Here is a 9,790-nt window from a genome sequence, read left to right as displayed (position 1 = left end):
GAAATTTTTTTTTTTGGGGTAAAATTTAATTTAAGCATTATAAAACAACATTGTTTCCATCCGAAATATATTTTAATAAATCTAAAATTATCTACCTATGGAAATTTACCTCAATAAAATCCTTGTTTGACAAGGAGCTAAGTGCTTGCAATGCTTTGACGTGGGCACTATATTTTGAAGTGAAATAATTATTCTCCAGGGGAATTTGATTGTAGTGAGAATTATGTTTTCTTTCAGGAAAAGAAGAGTATCCGGCCAACATTTTCGGCTGAACGAATATTTGGTGGCACTGTACTGGTAATGTGCTCAAATGATTTCATTTGCTTTTATGATTGGGCTGAATGCAGGTTGATTCGTCGGATTGATGTTAATGTGAAAGTAAGTGCTTTCATGAGGTGATGTGTAGTTTTCTGTTTATTGCTATCTAAGTCGTCGCTAATCTTTTAAAATATTTTTTGTGCCAGAACCTCTATTGGGCTGATAGTGGTGATCTAGTGGTGATTGCAAGTGACACATCATTCTACATCTTGAAGTACAACGTGAGGGTTCTAATTAACTTTATCCTTTTATCTACAGTTGATTTTATCTGAACACACAAAAAAAGGGGGGAAATTTTATTGGGTTGCAATTTGCTAGTGAGACAGAATAAAAATGTTAACTTCCACTTTTGCAGCGTGATGTTGTTGCATCATATCTTGACAGTAAAACGGCCGTTGATGAGCAAGGTGTTGAAGATGCCTTTGAGCTCCTCCATGAAATGAATGAGCGTGTGAGAACAGGGATCTGGGTTGGGGATTGTTTTATCTACAACAATTCTTCTTGGAGGCTTAACTATTGTGTTGGTGGAGAGGTATTGCCAATTTCTCCTATTTGATTCAATTTGAAAAAACTTCTAATTCTCATGTTTATTGAACTCCTTGTTATCACCTCTACGTCTTGATAAGTTTATTCGTTGCGGAGAAAAGGATTTATTTTACTACTTGGCTCTGTTAAGGCTTCTTGATAAATACCATTATGAATTTAGGTGACTACAATGTCTCATTTGGACCGTCCTATGTACTTGTTGGGATATCTTGCCAGCCAAAGTAAGGTTTACTTGATAGACAAAGAGTTCAAGTAAGTGCAGTGTTTGTATCATTTGATATCACATATTACGCTAATAATGTAGTGCAGTGCTTGATTATATTTCTGTTCTTAATGGTTTCAGTGTAATGGGATACACGCTACTGTTGAGCTTGATTGAGTACAAGACTCTTGTGATGCGTGGTGACTTGGATAGGGCCAATGAAGTTCTACCATCCATTCCTAAAGAGCATCACAACAGGTACTAGCTCATTAATAGCACATCACTTCTTGCCCACTTTGTTATGGTATTCTTAACACTGAATTATTGTTATTGTTATTGCTTGATGTTCTTTCATGATACAAGTGTATAGTCTCATATTTTGCGGTTTTACCCCTCTTCTTAATATAGAGGGAGTATTGTTCTACTTTCTAAATTAGGAGTTCAGTTCTAAAGCTTGGTTCTAAGATGTCATATATGGTCCTAGTTAAAATTATACACTTGTTTTTATGGTAGTGTGGCTCGATTCCTGGAATCACGAGGCATGATAGAGGATGCTCTTGAAGTAGCTACTGACCCTGACTATAGGTTCGATCTAGCCATGCAGCTTGGGAGATTAGAGGTTGCAAAGGTAAGTTAAAAAATTTTCATGTGCCTGAAAAAGGAGATAGCCTTTGACTTATAAAAGTTTTATAATGTAACTTACTGATTACTTTCTTGTTTCACTTTAAATTATGAGAACTACTCATCCTTTTTTCTCCTCTCCGATCAGAGCATTGCCACGGAAGTGCACAGTGAGTCTAAATGGAAGCAGTTGGGAGAATTAGCCATGTCTACTGGAAAGGTGTTTTTCTTTATAGATGCTGATCATAGTAGGATTTTAAATATTTATTGTTATTGTCACTGTCAGTAATGATCTAGGGGCTTTGATGTTGATCATTCTTCGTCACCCTTCTGTTCCATTACATCTCACTATGTTATCCATTTCCATTACATCTCACTATGTCATCCATTCTTGCAGTTAGAAATGGCTGAGGAGTGTCTAAAGCATGCAATGGATTTGAGTGGATTATTGCTGCTATATTCTTCTTTAGGAGATGCTGAAGGAATTTCAAAACTTGCATCTCTTGCTAAAGAGCAAGGGAAGAACAATGTTGCATTCCTTTGCTTATTTACACTGGGTAAACTTGAAGATTGCCTTCAACTGTTGATAGAAAGGTAATATTCTACACTACTCTTATTCATTGTTTATTAGAGTGGATTGATGATCAAAGTTATGCTTTTTGCAGCAACCGGATTCCTGAGGCTGCTTTAATGGCTCGATCTTATCTCCCAAGCAAGGTGTCAGAGATAGTGGCAATTTGGCGAAAAGATCTGAACAAGGTAATTTCTTTTTCAGATATATCGTGTACTTTTATTTCTCAATAATGGAACTGTCATATTTATTACGTTGTTTATTTGTTAATATGAATAGGTTAGTCCAAAAGCTGCGGAATCATTGGCTGATCCTGAAGAGTATCCTAATTTGTTTGACGATTGGCAAGTTGCACTTGCTGTTGAATCCAAAGCAGCAGAAACAAGGTCAGAGTGGGAAATATATACTTTCCTGCAGCTTTGATAGTTATATCGTGTGTTAAATATGCAGATCGAAGAAGAGGAACAGCCTCTAGAGAATGGGGAATCCTACCATGAGGTAGGTTTATCATAATCCTCTCAATTTTATTTTGCTTCTACGGGATTAAAATAGGTTGACGTTATTCTATGTGCTTATGTTGCAGTTGGCCGAACAAAACGAAGAGGAATATACAGAGGAACAAAATGCAGAGGAAGGAAGCCAAGAGGAAGTTGTAGTGGATGCAGATTCTACCGATGGTGCAGTCCTCGTTAATGGTACCGAGGCTAAGGAAGAGTATGAAACCCCATCAACATAATTCAAATTGTTTGGGGCGGTATGAAAATCGAAATTTTGTCTTTCTGGTGATGAATCGTTTCTGTAGTTGCCATTTCTAACTCCCATTTTGACAACTAGCTGTTTTTACTGTTATGTTGCCATGCCACCTAGTCCTTCCGATTCTGGTTCTATTTTTTAGTGTATCATATACTTCATTACAATTAGGCTGTATATTTGGGAAATTAGAGAGGAAATTAAATATTACTTCCATTGTCGGTAGCGGGAACATTGTTGTCTTAAAATCTCACAACTCATGACGCATTTCTTCATAATTTTGTACGGCGATTTGGCTTGGGATTTTTGTAATATTTATTGCTCGAGTAATCATTTGGGGTATATTTTCACTTTTGTTCTCCTTTTCAATCGAAGATCAGATTTCTTGATGTAGCCACCAACATTTAATTCTTATCCTTATTTTTAAGAACTAATTCGATTTGATATGACAAAGTTTCTTAAAGGGGATAGAGCTTATGAATGAGGAGTATAATAAATTTTTGGATGTTGATGTTTCAAACAAAATATCAGTAGATCTGACCACTTACTTCATCCGGTAATCTCGTAATTTTATTCGGGCTTTACCGAAGATCTTCTGGTTGTATAACATTTACAGAAGAAAATCCTAATTTTTCTACGACGGAATTGTTGAACCTGTCAACCTGTAATTTTCCTTTTACGTAATGGGCACCTGAAGTAAACATTGAATGAAAAAGCTAGTTAGAATTAATACATAGTAGAGTATAATCTAGGTTTGAATTAAAAGGTGAAACTGAAGAGTATACTCACCTTTAAATCATAGTGCACAGTTAAACTTGATGTACTTTATTTTATTGATTTGGATGTGAATGTCCACCATTTCAGTTTATAACTATTATTTTTTTTCATTGGTGTTATATGATCAAGTCATTTTGTAGTCAAATTTACCAAGTTGATTCAATAGAATTTAAGGATTGATAACCAGAAATTTTAGTTGAGGAAAGAGAAGAAGAAGAAGCATAAGGAAAAAAAAAATTATTTGAACTTAGTTACAAAAACTGAATATTTACCTAGCAATTATTTTTGTCACTGGAACGACCGAAGGAGTATGCTTCTTCATACCCAATAAAATCAAATCCTGAAACCAAGCCTTGAACCCGACCCGGAAGGCCCAATTCAGACACATGAATTTCATCATCGTTTTATAATAATAATGCTTCTATCCCTATTCTCTCGTGTCCGTCCCTGTTCTTTGTATTTTCTGTAAAATGAAGATGGAGGTTCAGATAAACCTAGACACATGAACACTCAACCCCACTAATCAGTATTACCATTGCACCCCAACTTTCAAATCTTCTCCTTTATTTTCACTCATTTCTCAGATATAGAGGTACATATCTCTTGTTATCTCTACCCTTTCTCTTTTAATTTTTTTCCCTCAACTTATTTTGGTTTCTAGATTTCGAAGCTTCTTATTTTGTGGAAATAGTTGTTCAAAGTCTGATTTTTGGGTTTCATATTTCTTATTTATTTTGTTTAATTTGTGTTCATCACTACCAAGAACCAAGCAGCGATGTCATTATAACAATGTTGCATTCATTCCCTCTTTCTTTTTTCTTCGTTTAATCTTATCCTGTTGCATTTTTTATTTTGTCCTTAATTTTTTAATAGTTGATCTTTAATTTGAATTGATTGTTCCTGTTGTAATTGTAATAGTGGTGTTGTTGTTGAACCAGTTTGCCAACCATGATTCAAAATGGTTGCATTTTATTAATTGAGTCCAATTAAACTTATGGTTTGATTTAGCTAAAAAATTGTGTAATTTTTTTAAATAAAATTTTATTCTGTATCGGTAGTTTCATATGTTTACTAAAATCTTCATCTAAGTGATAGTAGAACCAATTGTTGTCAGCTAAGATGTACAAACAAAGCACAATACTCTAGGCTCTGGTGTTTACTAGCTTACTCTATGAATTCAGTTTGATAGTTTGATGATACTTCAATGCTAATGTTTTACATGTTCTGATGTTATTGTTGTTGTTGAGTCAGTTGGCCAACCATGATTCGAAATGGTTGTGTTGCATCCCCACAAGTGTGTGTTCCTTTGAATTCGAGGCCGTGGAAAGGTGTCATGCCTTGTGGCTCTTTCTTATGCTGTACTTCTCAGTTTCCTGCCAAGATTGCTGTTTCCAACATTCAGAGCTCTTCCTCTTTTGGACATAGTTTTGAGTGTAAATCCTCGTTGCAAAGAGGTACTTTCCATGCTTTAGTTATTTGTAGACATGTTCAATTTTTCATGAATAGAAGAAAATAATTGCGGTTTAAGTTTCCAAGATTATTACTTCTGGCACCGTAGTTTGATTTTCCCCTTCTTTGTAATAGGGAAAATGTTGCATTGTTTTTAAAAATAATCTACACATATTTTTTACTTAATCTGGTGGTAGGAGAAAAAAAAAATAGCTTCAATGTCCTTGGTGTAATTTATCATAAATTGGATAGTTTGAGTGATATCTTCTCGAGGATATGAATATGCTACATTGGATTGGAATTATGAGGATTGGGATTCAATTCACTGATTGAACATTAATGTTATATAGCTGCATGTTTTGATTGTGTATATGAGAACATTGATGAGAGATACAAGTCTAGAACTAACTATTGTTGGTGACAGATTCAATCAATAATAGTCCTGCATATATGATTACCAACAGTTAGTATATAACTGAAACTATCATCTCTAGGATGTATTCTCTATTCGATACAAGAGTTAAATTTGTTGTATAGATCCATTGCCATACTGTGTCTAATTGTTGCACAATAAGTACAATGATGATCTTATTTTCTAATTAGTAATGCTACTCGTCAACATGCTACATGTAGCACATTCTGAGTGGTTGAAAATTTTAAAGTATTCCAATCATAGTTTTTCAGTTAATTCTGGAATTAGTTTCTGGCTGAGAAGTATTTTCCTTTTGTAATTGTTTATTTCTCTGACAGGAATGACATTCTCGAACATGTCTGTTGCATCGAGCCTACTCTCAAGTAGGGGTCATAATCCTCTATTTCGCACAATCCCTGTGTTACCGAAACGATGCAGGTCTACTACAACCGTTCAAGCATCAAAGGACGTCCCAACTAGTTGGCGTTATCCACAAATGACCAAGAAACCAAGATGGTGGTGGAGAACATTAGCGTGCCTCCCTTACCTCATGCCTCTCCACGAGACATGGATGTACGCTGAGACAGCATACAATCTTAACCCCTTTTTGGAATACTTTGAGTTCTTGACATACCCTTTTCTGGAGGCTATTGGCATGCTGCCTAGCTGGTTTCTCATGGCATACTTCTTCGTCGCCTACCTTGGAATCGTGAGGAGAAAAGAATGGCCTCACTTCTTCAGATTCCATGTTGTGATGGGAATGCTGTTGGAGATTGCATTGCAGGTTATAGGAACTGTGAGTCGCTGGATGCCGCTATCGGTTTACTGGGGTAAAATTGGAATGCATTTCTGGACCGGCGTATCATTTGCTTATCTCTTCACCGTCTTGGAGTCCATAAGGTGCGCCCTCGCCGGAATGTATGCCGATATCCCCTTTATATGCGATGCANNNNCATTGTCATTTTGTATTGTATCAGAGTTTGTTTTGAGAAGAACTGAAGAACTAGCTATCCGAATGTTACTGTTTATTACTTTATTTAGAAAAGTATCTATTGCTTGTGATTTTCCTTTTGTGTATTATTTATTTGTTTTCTCTTGATTTTCATAAGCTATTGCAAAGGCAAACTACCTTCTCTTAAGGTTTGTTTAGTCTACATAGCTATTATATGGGTTTGTCTAATGAGTGCTCTAAAGAATACAAAAGTTCCAAGTTTTTTAAGTTTATGCATTTAAAATTCTCGGAAACATAAATAACTTATGCCATAGTTTGAGGAATGGATTCGTTCAATTTTTTTTCAAACCAAAAAAGAAAAAAAAAAGGTCTAGGGGATACACACTTTCTATTAGAGCATCTTTGTGGAGTTCTCTTGAATTGAGGAGCTGAAATCCAATTCTATACGCCAAACAGGGACTAAGAAATATAGAGATTTTTCAATGAAGGGTATAATACATTTTGATTATTTTTGGGTAAAATAATAAGTTTTGATTTTTCATGTTTGAAAACATAATTATAAAAAAGTGCTAGAGAAACTGGTGTAGATAAATTTATTTGCACAACTTTAATATATATTGCCATTATTAATTGTGTTGGATTAGAAACAGTAAACCAGCTTATCTAATTTTGGTCATAAAAATATTATTTGTACACTAAAATTATTTATTAAAATTATTTATTAATGTATTTATATATAAATTTATATGTAATTTAATTTATTTTAATGTGAATTTATATTTTAACATGTATTTTATACTAATAGTTGATCTTATTAGCTGATTTTGGTCTATAAATGTTTTGTCAAATACTCTATTAAACATGTGTAACGTCTCTACAATGAAAGACATTGATTCTTCGTTTCTTCTAATACCATCCAAAAATGAATGAAAAAAGTAGAAAATTCTAACCTTTATTTATTTTTTTGGTAATTAACTCTAACCTTTATTATTTTCAAATATGGTGATTTATTTTGCCCTTAAAGGATTACATACTGTTATGTTACGTTGCCCGACTTATGTGAGTGAAGAAATGGGGGTGGTACTGCAAAGACATTCCGATGTCTAAGTCAGTAGTGTCAGTGTATTTATATTTTATAGTGATGATCCATTGTTGAAGTAGTTTCACCTTTTGGGGGTGGATAACCGTCCCTTTATCTTAGATAGTTGAGATATGGCTCCTGGAATGAAGTGGGTTGAGAGATTTTGGGTGCAGTTACCTATTTGAATAAGTGTTATCTGCCAGCTATCCTTCGAGCCCGACTTCTTTGGGAAGGAGCCCGTGTTGAATCCGACCTCTTCTGAAGAGGTTGGTAAGCGGTCGAAGGCCAATCTTTGAATTAGGCATTTCTGTGTATTTGCACTTGGGCCACAGTATTGGGTCAGGATATGAACATTATTAATTAAAAAAAATGACTTTAATAATATACAATAGATAATAAAGAGAAAACTACTAAAATGATATTCAAAAAATCACATGGCTGACAAAATAACCTAAATAATAACCTAAAAAATAATGACGACAATTGACAAATAAATTTCCAAAAAATTTAAAAACGCGACAAAAAGATCGATATAACGTACTTGTTTGGACATCATTATTTTGATAAAAAGGATCTTTTTCAATGAAAAAATATATTTTTTTATTATTTAATGTATTTGATAAATTTCTAGTAGTAAAAATAAAAGCATTAAAAAAATAAAAAATATCTTTTTTGAGAAGTTGCAATTTATATCTTTTTATATGAGATAATAAATAAACAATAGTATTTTGAGTTCTCATGTTCAAGCTTCGGTTTGTATAACTTTGTTGTTTTGCTGGCAATTCTTTTTAAGTGTATTTGTTGTTTTTTGCTAGGATCCATATGCGCCACGAAGATGGGAACACCCAATGAAGGTTCCTGTGAAGGTTCCTACTTGTCTTGCATCACATCTGAAAGTGATTAAAATCAAAGAATATTTTGAATCCAGAGATGATAGAGATTTTTTCACCTATGTTCTTCAACATGGACTTGTTTTGGAGTCACTTGATATTCAGGTGGATCGTGGGAGAGCTAAAGGATTTGCAGAAGAATTATCCCTTTTGCCAAGGAGTTCTAAGGCGTGCCAAATTAACTTTTGCTGGAATCAGGTACCATGTTTTCTTTACCATTTATGTGTACGTATCCTACTAACTGTACATACAAATAACACAATTCATCCGACATTAAGGTACCTTGCAGTGAATTCTCCTTTCAAAATATCTCTTTTTTTTTGTACCGTTTATATTGCTAAATTTTTCATATCTGAGACAAGTTCTATTGTAGTTTGAGTAGATTCCCCCAAGTGATAAATTTTCTGTTACAAAATTTTTATACTTAATAGTTTTGCTGCATAGCTCATAATTACTTCTATTGCTATTGTTTTGGAATATATGGTATGCATCAAAATTCCTGTACTTAATTATTTTGTTGAATATATATATATAGGAAAAGGAGGAGAAGGAGGCGTCACCACAAGAATCACAGCAATGGCAACATCTTCGAACACTACAAGAAAAAGCACTATTGGAACTGTTTAAAAAAAATAGAAATTTGTAACAAAATATTCTTAAGTACGGACCGAATTTTGAGACCGCCCAAATATTAAACATCTTAAGTAATATTATAGTTTGCGATTAAATTATGTGATTTAGATTAAACTCTTTTTTTTTAATGATTTTTTTAAATAACATTGTGGTTGAATTTGGAGACATTTTCTCATAATTTATGAGTAAAATTCTCAAATCTTTTTACTCTTATATTAAAATTGAGAGAACATGTATAATATGAGATAAAATTTGCCCTTGAATTATCTTTTTTATTATCCTAACAAAAAAAAATTATTATGAAAACTGTTTTTGTTAAAATTTTTATCTAGAACTGTTTATATTATGCTATTATTTTATTCTTGGAATCAAAGTAATATAATCAACGTTATTTAATGTTAAAATTTTACAACATATTTTGTTTATTCTTGAGTTGAAGTAGTTATATTTGTATCGAAACAATTTTTTTTATTAGTTTAAAAAACTACTAAAACTGCTGAAGATAATATAAATACGCAATTGAATGCATGATATTTTATCACAACGATGATAGATTTATTAGTCCAAAATAATTTACAATGTTTTCTC

The 9,790-nt window shown here is 33.3% G+C and overlaps 3 protein-coding genes across 3 annotated transcripts in view; all 3 read left to right on the top strand.

Annotated features, from left to right (window-relative positions):
* LOC107617225 (coatomer subunit beta'-2) overlaps nt 1-3,397 on the top strand; it is a 9,694-nt gene extending 6,297 nt beyond the window's left edge. Inside the window, exons 13-23 of the mRNA XM_016318981.2 lie at nt 238-378; nt 465-539; nt 674-850; nt 1,025-1,116; nt 1,208-1,324; nt 1,580-1,694; nt 1,836-1,907; nt 2,085-2,281; nt 2,353-2,446; nt 2,538-2,756; nt 2,842-3,397. Of these exons, the coding sequence (XP_016174467.1) occupies nt 238-378; nt 465-539; nt 674-850; nt 1,025-1,116; nt 1,208-1,324; nt 1,580-1,694; nt 1,836-1,907; nt 2,085-2,281; nt 2,353-2,446; nt 2,538-2,681 (1,224 nt within the window). The 3' untranslated portion in view covers nt 2,682-2,756; nt 2,842-3,397. The remainder of the gene's footprint in view (nt 1-237; nt 379-464; nt 540-673; nt 851-1,024; nt 1,117-1,207; nt 1,325-1,579; nt 1,695-1,835; nt 1,908-2,084; nt 2,282-2,352; nt 2,447-2,537; nt 2,757-2,841) is intronic.
* LOC107617227 (protein TIC 20-I, chloroplastic) lies at nt 4,204-6,721 on the top strand (the record flags this gene model as incomplete). The annotated part of the gene is given in 4 exon segments (XM_016318983.2): nt 4,204-4,377; nt 5,037-5,239; nt 5,985-6,595; nt 6,600-6,721. Coding segments are annotated over 2 exon segments (804 nt in total), but the record flags the coding sequence as incomplete, so codon positions are not given.
* Nucleotides 8,475-9,297, top strand: LOC110267290 (probable FBD-associated F-box protein At5g38565). The gene is made up of 2 exons (XM_021112477.1): nt 8,475-8,767; nt 9,105-9,297. The coding sequence occupies exons 1-2, from the start codon at nt 8,528-8,530 to the stop codon at nt 9,213-9,215; spliced, it is 351 nt and encodes a 116-aa protein (XP_020968136.1). The 5' UTR covers nt 8,475-8,527; the 3' UTR covers nt 9,216-9,297.

Source organism: Arachis ipaensis, chromosome B09 (genome assembly GCF_000816755.2).
Source record: "Arachis ipaensis cultivar K30076 chromosome B09, Araip1.1, whole genome shotgun sequence".
Classification (NCBI taxonomy): Eukaryota; Viridiplantae; Streptophyta; class Magnoliopsida; order Fabales; family Fabaceae; genus Arachis; species Arachis ipaensis.
The sequence above is the reverse complement of the archived record's forward strand: the minus strand, read 5'-3'. Positions and strand labels throughout refer to the sequence as shown.